At 48.1% G+C, this 10,512-nt stretch overlaps 1 protein-coding gene across 1 annotated transcript in view; it reads right to left on the bottom strand.

The window, feature by feature from the left end:
- Positions 1 to 3,150: 3,150 nt before the first annotated feature.
- The window catches only part of ARIH2 (ariadne RBR E3 ubiquitin protein ligase 2), a 47,081-nt gene continuing 39,719 nt past the window's right edge, over positions 3,151 to 10,512 (bottom strand). Inside the window, 7 exon segments of the mRNA XM_082413582.1 lie at positions 3,151 to 4,180; positions 4,410 to 4,493; positions 5,634 to 5,702; positions 6,322 to 6,465; positions 7,307 to 7,458; positions 10,219 to 10,240; positions 10,331 to 10,381. Coding sequence (XP_082269708.1) covers positions 4,109 to 4,180; positions 4,410 to 4,493; positions 5,634 to 5,702; positions 6,322 to 6,465; positions 7,307 to 7,458; positions 10,219 to 10,240; positions 10,331 to 10,381 — 594 coding nt within the window. The 3' untranslated portion in view covers positions 3,151 to 4,108.

Raw genomic sequence — 10,512 nt, 5'->3', positions numbered from 1 at the left:
TGCTTCAGATGGAGTAGGAACTGAGCTCTGTAGGCAACTGGCAAGTCTGGACTCTCCCAACATGGAGGGAAAGACAGAGGCAGCGAGGACCTGGCCCTTCTTCCTGAAATGAATTCCAGATGTCATGGTTTTCTGGTATCCATGAATGAATGTTGAGACCATTTCCTTTTTAGCTTTTTAAAACCTATAATTGGATCACCACAAAATGCTCATGTTCCTTAAACTATCTTCCTGAACTCCATTCTCCTAAGTTCCTATTACCTGTATCCAATTGTTATGCTTACTGCTATGCACAGCTAACTCATCACCAGAGGGCAAGCAGGTTGGATGGGAAGTGGGGGGCGCCTCACCCCCTATTTCTGCTCTGCCTGCTGTTGGCTAAGAGAATTTCACAACCACAGCATAAACTATAATTTCTTGGCCTTTTAAAAGCTATGGCCTTTTTGGTATCTAAACCTCTCACCACCCAGGCTGGCTCACCTCATGGGGGTGGCAGTCCCATCTCAATCATGATACATAGTCAAATCTGGGTCTTGTGCTGAGCTGTGTTTTAATCTCTATTACAAAAGTTGGATTTACTTTCCAATTTCTAACAGCGAATGTTTTTTGTTTTGCCATTTACTAGAATGATGACCTTGGGCAAATTACTCATTTTGGACAGTGACAGCACCTACCTCACAGGGCTGCTGTGGCGACTAAGTGGATATGTGCTCAGTGACCATTAGTGTGATTATCTTGTGGGGACAGGAACTGGTCTAACAAATTCAATGGCTATGTCCTCCGTGCCCAAAATAGAGCTCAGTATATAGGCAATGCTCAGATTGTTGCAGGAAGCCCTGAAAAGTATGTGGAAAATCCCTCCTCCAGATTTTGCTAGAATGTGCTATCTTCTCTTGTTCTAAGATCACCAAGGGTATGGTGCCAAGGCCATTGGTATCCTGCCCACTGATCTGCAGGAGTAGCTCTTCAGCCCCTGGCCTTGCTGCCTCAGTGAAAACATTCACTAGTGACCAGTTCTGTGTCCTCCATGTTCTGGAGGCTCCTAGAGGGTAGAGACCATGTATCTTTTGCACACTATTGTATGCCCAGGTGCTGAGCATGGGGCTTGGCACATCTGAGGTCCAAAGAAGAGCAGTTGTGGAATTGACTAGCAGTGTCTGGGACCTCCCTGGCCTTGGCTGCCCTGCGCATGCTGTGCTGCCCACAGCGCTGGAGCCTTCACCCCTATCAGTGAAGTTGCCGCCACTCCCGACACCACAAATGCGGACCCCCTTGTTCAGAATCCAAGTTCTGTTTCCTGTCCTCAGCCTTTGGGATTAAACTCCAAACATTTCCAGTTCCTGTCGAGAGTCTTCTCTTCCTAAGCCCAAGGCCCCTGTGAAGCCATAAGTCCCGCTTCCATACTCCATGGCCCTTTGCTCCCACATCTGCTTTGGACAGACCCAAGGATCTTCTAAATAAGCAGCTCAGGGACTCAGCAGGGCTGTAGGGCATTAGAATCAGTACACTACCACATCCTGGGATCTGTGTTTGGTGGGGAATGGTTTGGCCTGCACCCAAGGAGGGAAAGGAAAGCCAAAAATACCAGGATATTCCACTTCCCTCCACAGGTGACCTCTCCCCAAGAAGGGAAGAAAGGCATAACAGTCAGGCCAGTGGGGCCTTCACAGCCTTCTGGAAGAGGGGACTGGCCAACAGGAAGGCCCCTATTTGGTGCTCACTGGCCTGAACCCCCGGGGGCATTGGCTCAGAAGGCTACTTGGATCCTTTGAAGAATGACTCTGCACACACTTTTATAATCAGAAACTTGCAGTTTATTTTAAATAAACCACTCAAGGTTGAGCAGATGACATCACCTCAACTTTTTCTTTGAAGAAAACAAAGATATATGGTAAATTCATGAAAACACTGTGCCTTCCTTTGCAGGGCAGAAAAATTCTGCCTGACCTTTTCCATCTTCCTGATGTTAACAAGAGACAGCCACTTGAGGCACAAAAGAAAGCTCTCCACAGATCAAGGGCTGCAGGCTACAGTCTGGGCACAGAACCTCCTGCAGCTCCAGTGGTTGGGGCCACAGCTGGATGCAAATGCACTATGTGGTAGCTGTGCAGTCCAAAAAATGCCCAGGGCGCCGAGGGTGTGACTTAAGGTGCAGAGTTGCAACTCAGCTCCTGCCGCTGCCATGGCGGTGACACAGAAAGGACTCAATGCAGAGGTAAAAGCTCCAGACACCAGGATCTTCCATGGGCCAGTGCAGCAGTCACACCCCACCCCTAGGTCCCACAGCAGGCACTCTCCTCCTTCAGTTAGCTCAGCACTGTCCAACTCTGGGTTCATCTGCTATACTCGTAACTTGTCCTACCGCTCCACCCCGTGGTCCCTTCCTTGCAGGAGATGACAGGAAGAGGCAAAACCTGACCGGGGAGAAAGGGAGCCTGCAGCCGGCTATGTACCCCATGACTCCAAGAGTTACAACTGTCCTCTGCCTTCAAGAGTGATTCAGTTTACAGCTTACATGGTACCTGGGAAATTACCGACTGAGGTGAAAATGTTTGAATATCAAAGAATTTCCAACACAATATTTATTCACAGATCTCCCAAGCAACTCTTCCAGGAGGTCAAGGAGGCCCTATCGAGTATGGACAACTCTGCCAGCCTCAGAGTGGAGGCACTGAAAAAAGCCATAGAAACCCCAGGAATCACAGATGTAACTTCTGAAAGGCCCACAGGACTAGGTTCAGGACAGGTAGGACACCATGCAAACCACTTGTTCCTCTGCACTGTGAAAAAGCTGGCCCTTTTCCCTGGCCCGCCCCTTGTGGTACAGGAGCTGGGACCACAAATCAAGAACCGTGCTGGCCTCAGACTCCCAGACCCTAGAGGTACTGTCCTCCAATAGCTGAAACCAGGCAAGGGGGAGTGCCACCAACCCCTAGAGTGGGTAATGGAGATATACACTCCAGGTTAACATAAAAACAATTTGTGCAAACAAGGTCCCTGAGCCAGGCAGACCAGAGTCCTTGGGAGGACCATGCTGAACTCTGACCCTGACGTTCACCAGAGGAAAGTGTAGCAGGACAGTGTCAGGTATGGCTGTGTGTGAACCTGGTCAGAGTCACACCACGGGAACACTGGCACAAAAGAAGGAACCAAGGTAAAACAAATTTATTTGGGGGAACAATTCCCTTTAAAAGTGGATCTCTATCTTTAGAAAACAAAAGAAAACTGTGCTGAACTCACATCCCCTGGTCTGGAGGGCCACAAGCCCACCTACGTGTTCGGCTGTGGGCTCTGGCCTGAGTAGCCAGACCCAGGTAAAGCTCACTTTCAAGAATTAAGATGAGTCCACAGACACACAGTGCCATCAGACAGGATGACACCCCACGGCAAGACTCTGTTCTGTATTGTCTCCTCACTGCCAACGTAAGGCAGTGCGCCTGACCACAAAAGGGTCTACAAGGACCAGGCAGGAGGCATGATGTGATTCCCTGCGCTCCATGCCTATAACTCAGGCCACCTCAATTTCCCACCATCTGCCACCCATGCTCTTCCCTTGGGACTCTAGCTGTGGCCAAACACATATGAATCTGGCAAGCAAAGACCACCGGGGCCCTCTTGCAGTAGAGATTCTGAGGCAAGGTGAGCGGGCAGCATATGTTACATTCTAAGTAAAATAGCTAGAGGTTAAAACACTCCAATGCCAATTTATTTTTAAAAAGGGTTCTGTGTAATTCTATGGTTTGTCTGCCCCCTCTTTTTTGTATAATTGTACAACCTTTGAAAATTATAAGTTGTAATGATCTAATCCTATTAATAGTCATTCAGAAAAAACTTTCCCTCCCTCCCAACAACCATCCAGGGGGAATTAAAGGTCCTGAGAAGAGGCCAATTCAACATGGCCTCTACCCTGGGAAAAACAAAAAGCGAAAAGATGAGGGGAAAAAAAAAAAAACAGAAATCGACTAAGAGGTGTGTGGCCAGTGTCTCTCAGGAGTGGGGCCCTGGCTGTTGCCTGGGGTTGTGAAAGGCAGAGCCTGCAGCATGCAGTACAGCAGCTGGGAGACCTCGCAGCCACATCTTCCTCACTCTGGCACGTTCACGTCCCAACCTAGGTGTCATGGAAATCCTTCAGCAGGGTTCTCCTCCGCTGCTCTGCTATGTGCATCTGGTTCTCTAAGTCCTGCACCAAGGAAGCAAGATAGGTGCTTGCATGGCCCAGTCCCGTGAGCAGGGAGCAGCTAAAGCCACCCCACCCCTGCCCCCCCTGCCACAGACTCCAAGAAGTCAAAAGCACTGACCTTCCCACCCTTCTCAGCAGCAGCCTCCAGTCCACATGCTAACTACCATGTTACCTATTACCACACCAGCCCTCCCTTGCCTGCCAGAGGATCCAAGAGGACAGCACTTACCCCTCTGTCATAGCTGTCTGCACGCTCCACCTTCCATGACAGGTTTTCGATCTCAGCCTCCAGCTGAGCCTGCTGGTATTCAAACTGTATGGGTAGAGCAGGAGGGTCAAAAGGAGAGGGGGCTGTAGCCGGGGCAGGGCCTGCAGATGGGAGGGGCAGATGCAGCACCTCAGGCTCGCATGAGCTATAGACAACCCTGATACTGTCCTCAGAGAGCAGTGCTACTTCCTGTACCCAGAGCCAGAATCCAATCAAAAGGCTACCTATGGAGTACAGCCATGTGGCAAGGCCACACTCACCCTCCGCCCCCAAAGAAAAGGGAAGAACTTAAGCCACTGAAGAGAATCCTCCCAACATACAGGGAAATGGATGCTGCAAAAACAAGTCAAAGTGGATATTCACAGACACTGTATTCACTGAATACTTCGTTTTTTCAGCCCTTCTGAAAATCAAGAGTCTTAAAAATTTTCAAACCATTTGACTTAGTAATTATGTACCCACTGCACAAATCAGTTGCACAAAGAGGTTTCCCAATGTCTTATTTATGATAGTGAAAAACAGAAACAATAAATGCCCCAAATGTTGGTACAACCATATACTGGAACATTTATGCAACTATTACAGAATGGCATTTTCCAGCCTGGTAAATAACGACAGCTGCAAAAACAATTAGTTGTAACAAAAAAATGTTATATATATAACCTTGATTATAGAAATAATATTAATTTTAAAAGGCTGGAAAACGCTAACAGTGGTCATTTCTTTCTGGTGGGATGATGAATGATGTAAATGTTTTTCTAAGTTTTTCAACATTTAAACAATAAGTGTGAATTACTTTATAATTGGGGGGAAACAACCCAACATCTAAGATGAAAATTAAACCAAAATGCAAAAAAAGTCCACTATATTTAGGAACATGCAAGCTGCATATCCTCCCAAAGCATGGGCACTTGCTCCCAAGTGGCAACAGACATTTTCAGCCAGTCACCCCAAAAATATAGTTGTTCACGGGCTTCAGTATATCTGCCTTCCTATTACACAAAATACCAGCACCTGAGATCTACTTTGGAAATGCCTAGGGGAGAAACAAAATTTTACAATTGCCAGTTTTGATTTTGCCCTCCCAATAACCAGGCGTCTGGTCCTTGCTCTCCTGCAAAGTGCAGGTAGAGAAGGGCACCTCTGAAGCTAAGAGAACAGAGAAGAAGAATCGCTTTGCCTTACCAGCTTCTTCCTGGGTCCAGACTCCATGTAGTATGCATATGGGTACGTGTACTGCAGGGTGTATCGACACTGCAATAGAGAGAAGAGAAGGGACCTGTATCTATGACCCTAACTACATGGATCTCAAGTGGCTTTTACAGTTCTTACCCCACCATGCAAATTAGCCTGGCTCAACGGGTATGGGCCTGAAAGAAATGAGGCCAAGGCAAATAAAAGATGAATTGGGGGACAACATGGCAAAAACTGAAACAAAAATGGTCACAGAACACCCACAGTTCCTTTTTCACACTGTGATTTATTACCAGCAGCTCCCTCAACGGCTCTTCCCTCTTGAGTCGGACATCAGAGTCCACACATCTATCTCAATACTTGTCCAGAGACAATCTCTTATTTTCCTTTGAGTGATGCATGGATGGGACAAAAGAAAAAAAGGGCTCTAGTTTTCCCTGCAGTTCTTTCCCTGCAGGCAGAGGCACTGGAATACTCTTCTTAAAATCCCCTGAACATCCACAGAGGGCTGGGTCCTCAGTGGGCACAGCCCAGCAAAATGTGGACCCATAAGCAGGAGCATGCAGGACTGTACAGGGTGCTGAGCCCCTGCCCCCTACAGTGCCTCCCACCCTCAGAGGTCTGGGTCTGACAGGGCTGGGCATCAAACCAGGGACTGGAAGAGTGAGGGGGTACAAACCTTGGCCAAGAGCTTGGCAGCATTTTGTAGGTACTGCCAGTCGATCCACGTCCCCAGATTATTCATGACCCTCTCCTGAATCTTCTCGTGAATCCGCTGGTATGTCTGTGCCTCCAGCTGCAAGCTCTTGTTGTGGTTTTCCCACTACAGGGTTCAGAGGAGGGAGAAAGCTGCAGGAGTCCCAGGAAGGTGGGGATCCAAAAGGAGTTCAGAATGGCCACATCCTCATCTAGCTGATGGGGACTGTGTGTCCTTGGGATTGCAGGAGGGGGGCTTCCTCAGTCCACACTACCAACCCTGTCCAGAGCAGCTGTCTGCCTGCCAAATCACTCTACCCCACTGCGGCAATAGGACTTGAGCCCTGAGGATGAAGCAAAGCTAGGTAACTACAGATCTCTTGTGCTTAGAAACCAAATGTCGCATGCTCTGTGGACTTCTGAAGGGTCTTCCTGGGAAGAACTGCGCTCTGAATCTGACTATTAAGATGGCACTGGATTAGGGGGAGGGGCAAGATAGGGGTAGGGGATTAAGAGATACAAACTACTATGTGTAAAATAAGCTACAGGGATATACTGTACAGCACAGGGAATATAACCAACATTTTATAATAACTATAAATGGAGTATAACCCTTAAAAATTATGAATCACTATGTTGTACACCTGAAAATTATATAATACTGTCAGTCAGTTATACCTCATTTAAAAACAAACAACAAACATGGCACTGGATGGAAAAGACTGTCTGATGATCCTTCATTATCCTTCAATTCATCATTCAAACAAGGTCAGCATGTCCTTCCTTGTTGGCTGTGGCTGCCCTGTGGAGCCTGAAAGCCATATCTATGGAGGCACCACTCAGGCCACTGCAGGAGTTCCACCTCCTGACTTCTGTGTGCGCATGCTGGCTGTAGCTACCAGTCACTGGGAATTTCACCCAGCAGGCCAAATGGAAGAAGCCCACCCTCCAGGCTTCTGGATGCCTACCCTCTCAAAGTAGAACAAGTACTTCTTGAGGGCCTCCCTGGCCTGGGCTTGCTGGCTCTGATTGACAATGTCAGGGTTCTCCTTGTACCGACTGCACTCATAGTACTCGCTGCCGTGGGTCTTCCAATCTCCTAGACACATCCAGCAGAAGTCTACACAGAACAGAGAAAGAAGTATTTACACACGTGAGACAAGCCCACATTCCTCCAAAGTCATAGGCAAAGCAGGAAAACAGACCGATCCTGCCCCGGGGCGGGGGGGGCGGGGGGGGCGGGGGCGGGTCACCTATCCAGAACTCTCCAAGGGTGCCTCTTTACAGAGGGAATGTATACCTCTCATCCCTGTCACATCCCACTGTCCCTGTAAGCCTGTCCTTGCTGATCTGAACAACAGCCTACGGATAGTCTCAGTTTCATGAACACATATGCTTTGTGCCGTTTAATCCAACACAAGCAGATGCTGACTGTACAAGGCCACTGGTCTGCTGTGTCAATGCCTCTGTGACAAGCAGAAACTTGTCCAACTGAAGCCCACCTGGTCATTCAGAAAACACATTTGTCCTCCTGACTATCTCCCACTCTCAACACCTGTCCTAGGTGTTGTACATGAAACTGGAAAGAAAGACTTTTCCCCCTTTTCTTCTGTCTTAAACAGCACATTTTTATGGGAATTCCCTGGCGGTCCAATGGTTAGGACTCGGTGCTTTCACTGCCGTGGCCCGGGTTCAGTCCCTGGTGGGGGATCTAAGATTCCACAAGCCACGCAGTGCGGCCAAAAAAAAGAAAAAAATAAAACGCACATTTTCATAAAACCCACCCAATAGTGCATACCCAGAATTATGACTCTGTTTCCATACTGAGGAAGCAAAGAGGGAAAAATAAAGATCCCCTATGGATGCTATACATCCGAACAACTATTGTGGCTTAACGGAGAGGGGCCAACCACAGTTGTATGTTCTGTCTCTGCCAGAGACCCCGACAGTGGTAAACGCTGTTTCCTAGGAATCACTCCATAAGTTGGCTCAATGACTTCCCAAAAGGGACTTCTGTAAAATCTGGAGAAGCTAAAGCTAAAAGCCAAATCAAGAGACCCAGAGGTTGTTCACTTCTCTTCTCCTAGGAGGCTTCATTGAACAGTGGCAATATTGCTTTCTCCTCAGTCAGCTAGGTTGTGTTTGCTACTGTTTTAAATACTACTACATTGCTTAGGGTTGCCTGTACAGGTAGTACAACTATACAGCAATGCGAGGGATGGAAGTTAACTCTGGGCAGTAAGGGATGCGGGAGACTATGACTGAGGAGGGACACACAGAGGACTTCCTCAGTACTAGGAGTGTGGTGGGTACTCGGGTGTTCATTTTGTCATTTCTCTTTAAACGGTACGTATGTCTTGTGCACTGTTCTAAGTGGATCATACATGTCCCTCTCTCATTCAAACATGCAGAAAAGCTAGGGTGGGATATCACTGAGGAAATATGCCACTACCCTCGGCCTATCTTCATTCTACACTTCAGGGTCACCACTCCAGTCTAAAACCTTGCCTCGTCTACTCTGATTACAGTGTGCTCCTGGGAGAACACAGGATTAGCATTAGTCAGGCTCATACAAAGAGAAACTCTCATGGCCTCCTGGTCGGCCTCTAAGCAGCTGTGTAAGAAGCCTATCTGGGGCTTCCCCGGTGGCGCAGTGGTTGAGAATCTGCCTGCCAATGCAGGGGACATGGGTTCGAGCCCTGGTTTGGGAAGATCCCACATGCTGCGGAGCAACTGGGCCCGTGAGCCACAACTACTGAGCCTGAGCATCTGGAGCCTCTGCTCCGCAACAAGAGAGGCCACGATAGTGAGAGGCCCGCACACCGCGATGAAGAGTGGCCCCCACTCGCCGCAACTGGAGAAAGCCCTCGCACAGAAACGAAGACCCAACACAGCCAAAAATAAAAATAATAAATAAATAATAAATAATTAAAAAAAAAAAAAAAAAGAAACCTATCTGGACATATTTTCTACCTGAAGGAATTTTATTTCTGTACTTGATCCGGCAGGAAAGGAAAGCAAAACCAACAGGTTGTATGTAACCTATACCTGATAGATGACGGAGGCCTGAAAGGCCAAAACCCCCTCTGCAAACTTTATAAAACCTCAGAGGAGGACTTCCCTGGTGGCACAGTGGTTAAGAATCCGCCTGCCAACGCAGGCGGACATGGGTTCGAGCCCTGGTCCAGGAAGTTCCCACATGACACGGAGCAACTAAGTCCATGCGCCACAACTACTGAGCCTGCGCTCTAGAACCCGCGAGCCACAACTACTGAGGCCTGCGCGCCTAGAGGCCGTGCTCCACAAGAGAAGCCACTGCAATGAGAAGCCCGCGCACCGCAACGAAGAGTAGCCCCCACTCGCCACAACTCGAGAAAGCACGCGTACAGCAACGAAGACCCAACGCAGCCAAAAATAAATAAATAAAAAAATTTATATATATATTAAAAAAAAAAACCTTAGAGGAAAACTATTATTTTACTGCCTCCAGTAAAACCATGTACAGCCTGCTTAAAAGGTATCTGTAAGGCAGCACAGATAAGCCCCATGCTACTTACCTGCCTTGGCAAAAATAAAAAGAACACACTAAAACCTTCTTCTTGGATGACTGAGGATTCATGAGGGTCTAATAGTCACCCCAAACTTGACTTCTGACTACATGTGTCAGCGAGACGGCAGTGGGATGATAAAAGGGACCGAAAAATAATAAATCAAGAAATCAAGAAATGCTTTATTCTGGTTATCATGACTATAAGTGACTGAGGCTGCCCTCTGTTTTATCACTTCACCACAAAAGCACTCACTAAACAAGCAGTGGAGACCTGTGCACAAGAAACAGAGACTGTGCCACTGGGCCTTGTACATCAAGCCTGGGACTCACCGTGTTTACACTTGGAGCATTGCTGTCAGAGGGAAACAGAAGAGAACATGTTAAGGGCACGCTGACCAAAGGCTCCACGTCACATAAGCAAAACGTACAGGCGTCTGCTCACCATGTGATTGCAGCCTCCGTTCTTCTCAATGCAGATGTTGCACTTGGGACACTGAGGAGACAGAAGGGTGCCATTAGGCTCACGCACCATCAGGCCGGTTCTAAGACAAATTACACAAAGCTCCCGGCACCCGTGCCCAGTAGCTCATCGTGCGAGCACTTCTGGGGAGGAGCATCGCACTT

The sequence above is a fragment of the Balaenoptera physalus genome (assembly GCF_965194825.1).
Source record: "Balaenoptera physalus genome assembly, chromosome: 11".
NCBI classification, from domain to species: Eukaryota; Metazoa; Chordata; class Mammalia; order Artiodactyla; family Balaenopteridae; genus Balaenoptera; species Balaenoptera physalus.
The sequence above is the reverse complement of the archived record's forward strand: the minus strand, read 5'-3'. Positions and strand labels throughout refer to the sequence as shown.